The following is a 10735-nucleotide window of genomic DNA, read 5'->3' as shown; positions in this document are numbered from 1 at the left end:
ATGGGAAATACAAAGGATACTCAGAAGGTCAAGGACACCAAGACCAACTTCAGGTGGTCACAACCAATGCAGAATTTATTACTTGAGATACTTGCAGATGAGGCTCTTCATGGCAATAAGCAATCCAACACATTTAAACATGCATCATATGCTAAAGTAGCTGAAGCAATTATTAAGAAATTTATGACTGAATGTACTCCAAAGCGTGTGGAACATCACTTTAAAACACTCAAAACCAATTGGAATACAATTGCATTACTTCGTAATAAGAAAAGCGGGTTTCGATGGAATGATGATTTGAAAATGATCACCTGTGATAGGACAATGTATGATGAATAAGTCGTGGTAACAAACTTTTATAATTTTTATTTTATGTGTAGAAACTTTTTAGTTTGTATCATTGTAAAGTTTAAAATTTTTTCATTATTCTTATTGCTCTCATATTAGTTTTTGACTCTTTTCCTTTCTTTTTCTTTTTCATTGTTTCTTTTCCTTTCTTTACACAGGCACATTCAAATCATGCACAATTTCTAAACAAGAAAATTGAGATGTTTGATGAGTTGGCTTTGGTTGTGGGTAAGGATATGGCTACATGAGGTTTTTCCAAGGGAGTTGGTGATATAGGTGTAGAAGCATTGGATGACTCACCTCCGCTTGTTGATGCTGATGTTGATGACATATCCAAAAAGAAGCTAGTTGATCTCTCACATGTGGCTTCAAATGAAACAAGGTCTCACAGGAAACGAAGTCATGCTACTATGATTGAAGATGCTGTTTACCAAGATTTTTCTATACAACTTGGAAAGGTTGCCTCTACAATAGAAAAGATTTCTGAAAATCAGCTAAATTTTGGTAGTCTTTATGAAGAAGTTATGAAGATGGATGGGTTTGAAGAAAATATGCTTGCGTCTGCATTTGACCATTTGAATGGGGATGAAAAACAAGCAAGGTCATTTATGTTGAAAAATGACAAGCTCCGTAGACAATGGCTGCAGAACTTCTTTGACAACTATTTAAGCCAATTTTGATTATGTAGGTGCATTTTTGTTAGAATTTATGCTTTTCTATTTGGACAATTTGATATTTTGGTATTTATCAAACTATTTGGCATCTAGTTTGTAGGTTTCAAGATCATTTTAATGGACATTGGTTTTCAACTTTTAGTTCTTTTGTTTCATGGGTATGTGGATCTGGAAGCAACTTTTAGTCCTTTTATTGGCTAAGAATTATTTTGATATGGAATGATTGGTTTGCCATTGTTACTAGTGGATATTGATTGCATAATTTTGGTGGTTAAGAGTGTGAGTGTCATGCTCAATCATGATAGAAAGCTGAGAAAGCTATCTGCTACAAAGGTGTAGGATGGTAAAACTTAAGCACTTCTTGGCAATATGTGTATTTCTATTCACTTGGTATTGATGCTTAGAGTTCCAGAACCACAAAAATTGCAGTGGTATAGCTACAATGAGATAGTTTTCCAAAAATTGTTTGTGCATACCAAACACTAGAAAATATTATCAAACTCATTTTCAAGGTCGTTACCAAACACTGGAAAATGAGATAGTTTTCCAAAAAATGTTTTATGGAAAATGACCAGTTTTCTAGAAAACATTAATGCTGAAACAAACAGAGCGTAAAAGAAGAAATAAAGAAAATGAAAAAAAGAAATCGGTAATATATATATATATATATATTTAAAGCTGATGTGGCTCGGTTTCCCAAAAAAAAAAAAAACTGATGTGGCTTTATTTGCCATCTAAACGCATCAACACTGATGTGTCAGCAGACATATCAGCGTTTCATTTAATATTTTAATATTAGGCAAAATTTGGTAAATAGTACATTTCTTAGAAAAAAAATTGATGACTAGTACGCGTCTGAACTTATTTAGTTAGATGGACTGTTTTTAGAACTCGAGTTTCTTAAACTCAAGTTTCAACCCAAAATTGAGTTTCCCAAACTTGATTTATGCTTGGATTCATCTGAGGTGGCTTAAGAAAAAAAAAATCACATGGAACTTGAGTTTATTTTTTTTTTAAAATTACTTGCAAGGAACTCAAGTTTAGTAAACTCAAGTTCCAAGCGGGGAAAAAAAATAGATAAGGGGAACTCGAGCTAACCAAACTCGAGTTCCACGTATTTTTTTTAATTTTTTATTTTTAAATCCAAGTTAGATAAATGCAAGAGTAAATCGAGTTTGTGAAACTCGATTTTGGGTTGGAACTCGAATTTTACAAACTCGAATTTCAAAAAAACAGTTGAACTTACTGAATACTTTCAACCGCATGCTATATATCTAATATTATTCTAAAAAAATGTTGTTCAACAAATTTTGCCTTAATATTAGTTATGCTAACTATGTAATTTGTCACGCAAACGTTTTGCATTAGTGAGTTAACGGTAGGAACTAAATTGACTACTTCTGAAATATAGGGATTAAATTTATTGTAACCCTAAAATGTATGGACTTAAAAGGTGTTTTTGCCTTATATTTATTAAAAACATAGTTATTTTGAATTTATTTACCTTTATAAAAGATAATATTGCATTTTCTTTATTTTCCAATAAAACAATGTGTTTAAATTCCATTAAAGAGCATAAGGTATTATTATATCTAAAAAATTGTAGGTCTGTACCTAAATTTTGTATATAGGAACATCTTTCATAGTATTTCCTAAAATAGCCCAATAACATGATTAAATTTTCATATTTAATCCAACTAATGTATAAAAGAAGCTTGATTGTGGAGTGACAAAATATCAGAGTAAAAACCATATTGTTTTTTCTTCATATTATTGTTTTTTCTAATATAAATAATTTATCTATATCTGCTTCCTCTTTAGGCCATTTAAAGTTTTCCGAGGATAAATCGTTTATAAGAAATTGTAGAAACAAATTTCAACCACATATTATATTATTTACAAAATATTTTGTTTTATATAAAATTGTATGCAAAACGCATTATATTTCCTTAAATAAGAATAAAAAATAAAAATAAAAACATAAAAAATTTAAAACACTTTCAAATAACAAATATAGATAGCTTAATTTAGAAATTCTAATATATTGTATTAACTATACATTGTTGCCAATGGGGGCTTGGCTAAGTGGGTAAAGCTCGGACGCTTTGTGCAACACACCTAGGTTCGAGTCCCGCTGCTCGCAGGAGTCCGTTGGTGGGCATCCTTAGTGGGGTTAAAATCCCACACGGGTCAGCATGCTTTGGGTATCCCCCTTGGTTCCCACTCGGCACCCTGCCTGGAGGTGTAATATAACCATAAGTCCCCCCATTTTTGCTTACCAAAAAAAAAAAAAACCTATATTTTGTTAGAAATAAGCACATCATTTAAGAAGAGTTTGAAACTAACACTTATAAGTCTTATTTACTATTTTCATTTTTATGTGGCTGGTAAAAATAAAAGATAAATGCTCTTAAACTCTAACAAGCTGAACAAATCTTTGTTGGCAGACGTAAAATATGCCAAAAACACAGGTTTCATTTCAAGCCTAAAAGTTAAAACAAAATAATCTTATCAATAACCATTATTATCATCTGCTATCTGAAATGTACTAAATGTACCCCATAAAACACAAATCAACCACTATCCAATTTAGCAAATCTCACTGACATCCTTCTCACAGTTCATAAAAGATCATAGAATCACTGAATTTTCGTCATTGTCAACAAACTTGCCAGAGTCAAATTGAGCACGAATAAGCATGGGCCACTTTACTTTCCAAAACTCGAATTTGCCCTCACAGTGTACTCTGCTACAAGTTGAGCGAAAGATGATGATTTGTTTTCAAGCAATCTTGTTGGAGAATCATATTCCTCAATAAGCCCTGCACAAAGATTGAAGAGTTTCTAAGCCATATAATGTAAGACAAAACATAAGGTCTATTTTTATCATTTGTTAATACGTTTGATATTTTCATGTAATTTTCGAAGTTTTACGAGTTGGGTTTTATTTCCTTCATTTTAGGTAATTTGAAGGCTTTTCTAGTCAAATTAGAGTCCTATTATGGTGTGCATCATTTAGAATTTGTTTAGAAATGTTTTTGCCAGGAAAATAAGCTTTTGGAAGGATTTAAATAAGCCAGTATTCTGTAAAACGACAATCATATTATATCAATAGAAGTTCAGTCAGTTTATTGTCTCTAATCTAGTGGATTCCAAAGTCTTTATTGAGAATTCAAGGAATCCTATATAAATTTAAGGGAGTGCATCCAATTAGAATGATATGCAGCCTTTTCACACTTTCCATTCCACCGCACCAGAGGATTACAATGAAATCATTCTAATTATGAAAGAACCATACGAGCAGAAACGATAGTAAAATAAAAACATTTGGTCATACTAACCATTACTTAGTAGCAAAACCATGTCACTATCAAGAACAGAATTTATCCAATGTGCAATTGTAATGATAGTACAGTTGGAAAAATGTTGTCTGAGGGTCCGCTGAATCAGATTATCTGTAGCAGTATCAACGGATGCAGTAGCTCCATCAAGCACCAATACCTTACTTTTCTTAACCAACACACGGCCAAGGCAGACCAGCTGCCGCTGACCCACACTCCAATTTTCTCCATTCTCACTAACTGCATCATTTATAAGAATATAAGCAATATATTTCCACAACATAGCTCTAGATATTTGACATAAGCAGCTGCAAAGGCAAACCTGTAGAATCCAGTCTTCCTTCTTTCTTTCTAACTTCATCTCCAAGTTGACACTTATCCAAAGCCTAAAAAAATTTAAGGGGAAAAGTTGTAACCAATACATAAATAAATAGCATTAGCAGATCCCATCTATTGACTACAAATCCTGAAAGTAGTGCATGCCTGATTTGTGAGGAAAATGTAATAAAGAGAGAATTCATTCAATTACCAAAACAGAATCCAACCTACCTCCCAAATTTGTTCATCTGTGTACTCTTCAAGTGGATCCAGATTGCTTCTTACAGTCCCTTCAAACATGGTTGGATCCTGAGGGATAATGCTTAGTCTAGATCGCAAATCATTTAGTCCAAACACGGAGATGTTGATGCCATCTATAATTATCTGACCAGCAGCAGGTTCAACAATCCGGAAAAGTGCTTGTATGAGAGTTGATTTACCACTGCCTGTTCTCCCTACAATGCCAGTTTTCAGTCCCCCAGGGAAAGTACATGTGAGGCCACGTATTACTAGTGGCATGTGTGGGGCATACCGTACCTACATTGCACCATTAGAATTAATTAATATACATATAAAAAAAAAATCAAAGCCATGAACAAACCATATGCATAATATGATTTTATTTGGTGATAAAAAACTAAGAACTGACTTGGAGATCACGAATATCAACTTCTCCATGTGATGGCCAAAAATGATCTGGCCGACTTTCTTCTATTACAAGTGGCGGCTCACTTGGGATACTACTGTATTGAAAAATTCTCTCTACTGATATAATTTTGTTCTCCATTTGGCAAAGATTCCATATTACCCAGGCTAGCAACATGTTTAGATTAAGTCCATATGTCACAGCTAAGCCCGCGATGCCTTTAGGAGAAAGGAAAGCAAAGAAGCAAAAAAGAAATACAATTAGAAAAGTATGGTTTGAGTTCCTTTACAGATTCAATCAAGAGCAAGGACTGTTAGTAGACACTAGATGGTAAATACTAACCAGGATCAATGACTCCCTCTGGTATAGAGACTAAGAAAACCAAGGAGAAGACAAATGTGATTGCAGATAATACATCCAAGCGGAAGCACAACCACTCCATTGCACCAGCTATATTGAACCTTGGCCGAGAATTTGCATCTGCGAGTTTCATATTTTTGTCCCTAAATCTTGATTCTTCATCAAAGCTCCTGATGGTTGATGCACCCGATAATGTTTCAGCAAAATGTTGTATCACTGGAGCTTTGCACACTCCAACTAATCTAGATAGTTCCCTTGCAGAAGGTATGTAATGTTGCTGCATGATAACAACTTTGTGTGAACAACTCTCTCCACAAAAGAAAATGACAATAATACACTGTAATATTACAATGGGAGTTGGGTTTGATTAAGGAATATAATTAGTAGATCTTCCATAGTTCTAACCCCAAAAAATTCTGAAAATTGTAGTGTAAAAGGGCATGGAAAAATACACAACAATCTAGCAACTTGGAAAACATCTATCTTAAGGAAACACATTGTTCAACAAGTATTCATTAATCAAGAAACTCAATGAGATGTCATGTGATCAAGCTATTTTTCTGTAATTCTTAAGACAATATTCTGACAAAGTAAGATGGTATACCTGATACCAGATACAGGTTGCAATCACAGGGATAAAAACAATGAAAACTTGCCAAGCAACCTGAGACATTACTGCAATAATTCCAAGGAGCTGGATCATTGAAAAGGCAAACGATGAAACTAGATATTGCATCCTCAAATCCACTGTACTTTGGTCTGTAGAAGCCTGCAAGGAAACATACAATTTATTTAATAAATATATTTAAACCTATTATATTTATCTGAAAGAATATTTATGTTTCAATGTACAAATGTCTGTGTGTGTGAGTGTGTGTGTGTGTGTGTGTGTGTGCGCGCGCGAGAGAGAGAAAGAGATAAGAAGAAGAAGAAGAAGAAGAAGAAGAAGAAGGAATTACTTAAAATGAAGAACAAAGCTATATATTAAAAAAAAAAACTTGCAAACTAAGCCAGAAGCACCCAATAAAGAACCATCAAACGCATTTTTCCACTTACTCTGCTTATGATTCGTCCACTTGGAGTGGCATCAAAAAATGACATGGGTGCACGGAAAATGCAGAAGTGCATCTTACTGAAGAGTTGACTGGCAGTCTTGAAGCCAGCTGTTCCAATAAGCATGGCTCTCACAAGGATGCAAAAAGAACTTCCAATGGCCAAAGAAACATAGACAATAATTAGGGTGGAGCTACTGACTGCAGGTTTCACGTCCTGTGAGATAGGAGTTGCCCAGGCCATCCAATAATTGCTTCCAATTTGAAGGGTCTGAAAGAGAACTTGTGCCAGCAATATAATTGGCACAAGAGCTCCTCCATATGCCATAGTGATATATTTCCAATAGACTGATAGCCCAACTTTACCTTTCTCTCTCTCTTCTTCTTGGATAATCTGTCCTTTTGACCCAACTACATCATCTGCTTTATCATTTTGAACATCTTTATCTTCCTGTTTCTGCACAACCCCATTAGAACTAGCCATATTTCCAGCTTCCTCGCTTGTACTTTCAGAAACTGACCCCGCCTCAGTGGAATCAAGTGCTGACAAAGCTTTCTCATGCGCTCCCACAAGTTCCATAAAATCAGTTCCTGAATTGAGAATATCACTGTACTTTCCAGCCTGAGTAATCCTACCGTCTTTCATAACCTAACAACAAGTTCTAAGTTAAGTTCACAGATAGATAAGAGGGAAATTATATTCATAAATGAAAGACTGGGGAAAAAAAAAGAAAAAAAAGAAAAGAAAAACTAAATTTGAATAGCTCACCAATATAAGATCAGCAGCAGGTAAGAACTCCACTTGATGAGTAACATAAACAACTGTTTTTGGCCTCAAAAGACCAAGTAAGCATTCCTGCCATATAGAAGTACATATAATTTAAAAGAAGTTATGCAACAAATATAGAAAACAAAACAAACAAAGTGCAATGCTACTGCATGGATTTTGAAGTACCGCAAACCACACAAAAAACCATCTTCAAATATGTATATAAACAAATTTATGTACAAAATAGTCAACAAGCTCTAACCTAAATGACACTTCTCGCATTGAAATGGGTGGAGGGTAGGTCGTGGGTAAAACCCATTAGATGCTTGTGTAAGTAATTAATATTATAAAACAAAAACAACAATATGTACATATTAACGATAAAGAAAACTCATTTAACACAATGTAACAGCATTAGATTAGGAAAATAAATTACCTTAAATAGGTGGGATCCTGTATGAGCATCCACAGCACTAAAAGGATCATCAAACAGATAGATATCAGCATCTTGGTACAAAGCACGTGCAATTTGGATCCTTTGCTTCTGCCCACCGCTCAAATTGATTCCCCTCTCACCAATGACTGTTTGATCACCGAATGGGAGAATTTCTAGGTCTTTCTTCAAGCAACATGCTTCAAGGACCGTCTCGTACTTTTCTCTCTCCATCTCCATACCAAACAATATGTTCTCTTCAATCTTGCCACTTTGTATCCAAGGTGACTGAGCAACAAAGGCCTTTGTTCCACACAACTTAACAATCCCAGATATCTTGGGTACTTCTCCCAGAATACAAGAAAGCAAACTTGACTTGCCTGAGCCAACAGTCCCACAAACAGCAACCCTCATGCCATGTTGAAGTTTCACATTTATGTCTTTTAATGTTGGATTTGAGGATGATGAATCCCAAGAGAATTTCCCGTCAATAATCTCTATTGCTGTATCAGAACTACCTCTTGGAAGCCTCTCTATCACGTCAGGCTGCAAGTCATCAAGGCGAAGGAAGGATGCAATTCGATCAAGGGACACTTTAGTTTGAGCTACCATTGAGATTGTATCAGGAAGACTATAGATGGGCTCCTGAAGAATCCTAAACGTCGCAAGTGCAGATAATATCTTCCCTGACTCAAGTGGGATCCCCATCAACATGCAAGCACCAAAAGTGACCACAGACACAAATGTGGGGGCACCCCAGAAGACAAAAGAGGTCATTGCTGAAGTGTAAACATACTTCTTCAGCCACCCTGCCTCGGTCTTCCTGAACTCCATGATTTTAGCCAGAAACTTCATCTCCCATCCCTGAAGCTTTAGAATCCTCATGTTCCTTAAAATCTCAGACGTTGCCTTCATCCTTTTGTCTTTTGATTCCATTATCTTGTCCTGAAACTTCTCTTGTAATTTGCCCAAAGGAACATTGGCCAACATCACAAATACAGTTGCAATCAAAGCCGCAATTGAAGCAAGCCCAACATTTCTATACAAAAGTAACAATGCAATAACAATTTGAACAAGAACCATCCACGTCTCGTGCATATACCAACTGAAATCACCAATTCTGTCAGCATCAACAGTCATGAAATTGATGATCTCCCCACTAGTGTGGCCCTGCTTTGACTGGCACGAAAGGGTTAGACCTTTATTATAGATCATTATGATCAATACTGATCGGACTCTAATTCCAACTTGCTGCACCCTAAAGAACCAGTGCCTCTGTGCGAGGCATTCCACAAGTTTTGCAGCAAAGAACACGGAAACCAGAACATAGCCCTCATTTTTGTAGCTCCGTCGCCCATTGAGGTATTGAACAAAATTATCAATAAAATATGGTCCAACATAGGAAGCCAATGTGTTCATAATCACAAGGAAGGCTGTCAAGAGAACCTCTTTCCACGCCGAGAAGATTAACGCCTTTGCCAGCTTTAGTGTGGTCACCCCATTACTTGTACCACACTCTGCCTCAAGCTTATTCTTAAAATTTGGAAAGGCCCCAAATACACTATCACTAGGACCAAGTTGAGGAACATCCTCAAGGTCTAATGTCTTCTTATTGCCAATTGTAATTAAAGGACCCATCCAAGAAAAAGTAAGAATGCTGAAAAATCCAGCATTCAGATAAGGGGTTACATTTTCATTCCCCTTGGACTTATTTGACTCAGCTTCATTACTAGAATCCCCATTCAAAAGAGGTTCTTCAAGAAGGGTATCTTCACCCTCATTCTTCCCAAAAAACCCCACATAACAGAAAAACAAACCCGAAACAACAGAGACAATATCGGATACTAAATTTTGAACTGGTAAACTAACATGTTCTCTATAAAGAATAATATCTATAACAAGACAATAACAAGAAATGCAGAGATAGAAACCCCACCAAACTCTCAATAAAAAAGGGTACTTTGACTCACCTGAATTAAACAACTGGGTTCGCAGGTAAACACAAAGTGTACCCCAAGCAAGTGTTCTAAGCGCTAAATCCAAAAGGGTCACTAGCCCTTCATCAGACCAACCATTTCTATACCAATAAAAGTAACTCAATAAGCACAACACTAGATTAAACACAGAAACACCCAAACAACAAATTTGAGCCAGTTTATAGCACAAGCTCTTGCTGTTCTTAAACCTTTCCTTTGAACCTTCACTATGAGCCACCTTGAATTTGTTGCACACCCATGAGATAAACAACACAAATAACAATACCAGGTGTAAAGAACCAGAAAACCCACGTAGGAAAACTGGTTTCATGAGAAAATCAGTACCCGAGTACATGAGTGAAGAGTAGTAGTGTGAGAACAAGATTGACATACCGTGGTTTGAAGAGTCAACAAGTTCCATAATTTTGTGCTGCTTTTGTGGGGGTGTTTCAGTTTCTGCAGGAGAAGATGGGTGTGCAAGACTTGATCGACTTTGGATGGCCTAATATGTTTCGTCAACATATATATAGAACAGAACGGAACAGGTGGCCAGAAGAAAAAATGCGACTGGTAGAGAATTAAAGATACAAAAGGTTGTTTTCCTATTTTGTAAAAAAATTAAAAAGTATTCCTTGCGGAGCAAGACTAACGTGTTGGATGGTGGCCTCAAAATCGTCAACGTGTGAGACAAAATAAAAGCTTAGTTTTTGGTGTCTTTCCGGGAAGTGCAGTGCTATATAATAATATTTTTTTTGAAAAAAAAAAACAATAATAATAACAGTCTTTTTAGTCTTATCACTCTGCCTTTTGTGTCGTAAT

The 10735-nt window shown here is 35.7% G+C and overlaps 2 protein-coding genes across 2 annotated transcripts; one reads left to right on the top strand and one right to left on the bottom strand.

Moving 5' to 3' along the window:
* Positions 1-1028, top strand: LOC142639331 (uncharacterized). Its single transcript, XM_075813529.1, has 2 exons — positions 1-313; positions 625-1028. The coding sequence occupies exons 1-2, from the start codon at positions 1-3 to the stop codon at positions 1026-1028; spliced, it is 717 nt and encodes a 238-aa protein (XP_075669644.1).
* A 2430-nt stretch (positions 1029-3458) lies between these two features.
* On the bottom strand, positions 3459-10438 carry LOC142641690 (ABC transporter C family member 3-like). The gene is made up of 10 exons (XM_075816168.1): positions 7944-10438; positions 7508-7594; positions 6743-7387; positions 6291-6455; positions 5669-5963; positions 5330-5544; positions 4912-5217; positions 4685-4748; positions 4363-4602; positions 3459-3843 (listed from the first exon to the last, which is right to left on the bottom strand). The coding sequence occupies exons 1-10, from the start codon at positions 10335-10337 to the stop codon at positions 3731-3733; spliced, it is 4524 nt and encodes a 1507-aa protein (XP_075672283.1). The 5' UTR covers positions 10338-10438; the 3' UTR covers positions 3459-3730.
* Positions 10439-10735: the final 297 nt, after the last annotated feature.

This window comes from Castanea sativa, chromosome 6, assembly GCF_040712315.1.
Source record: "Castanea sativa cultivar Marrone di Chiusa Pesio chromosome 6, ASM4071231v1".
Lineage (NCBI taxonomy): Eukaryota > Viridiplantae > Streptophyta > Magnoliopsida > Fagales > Fagaceae > Castanea > Castanea sativa.
This window is presented reverse-complemented; position numbering and strand designations above follow the sequence as displayed.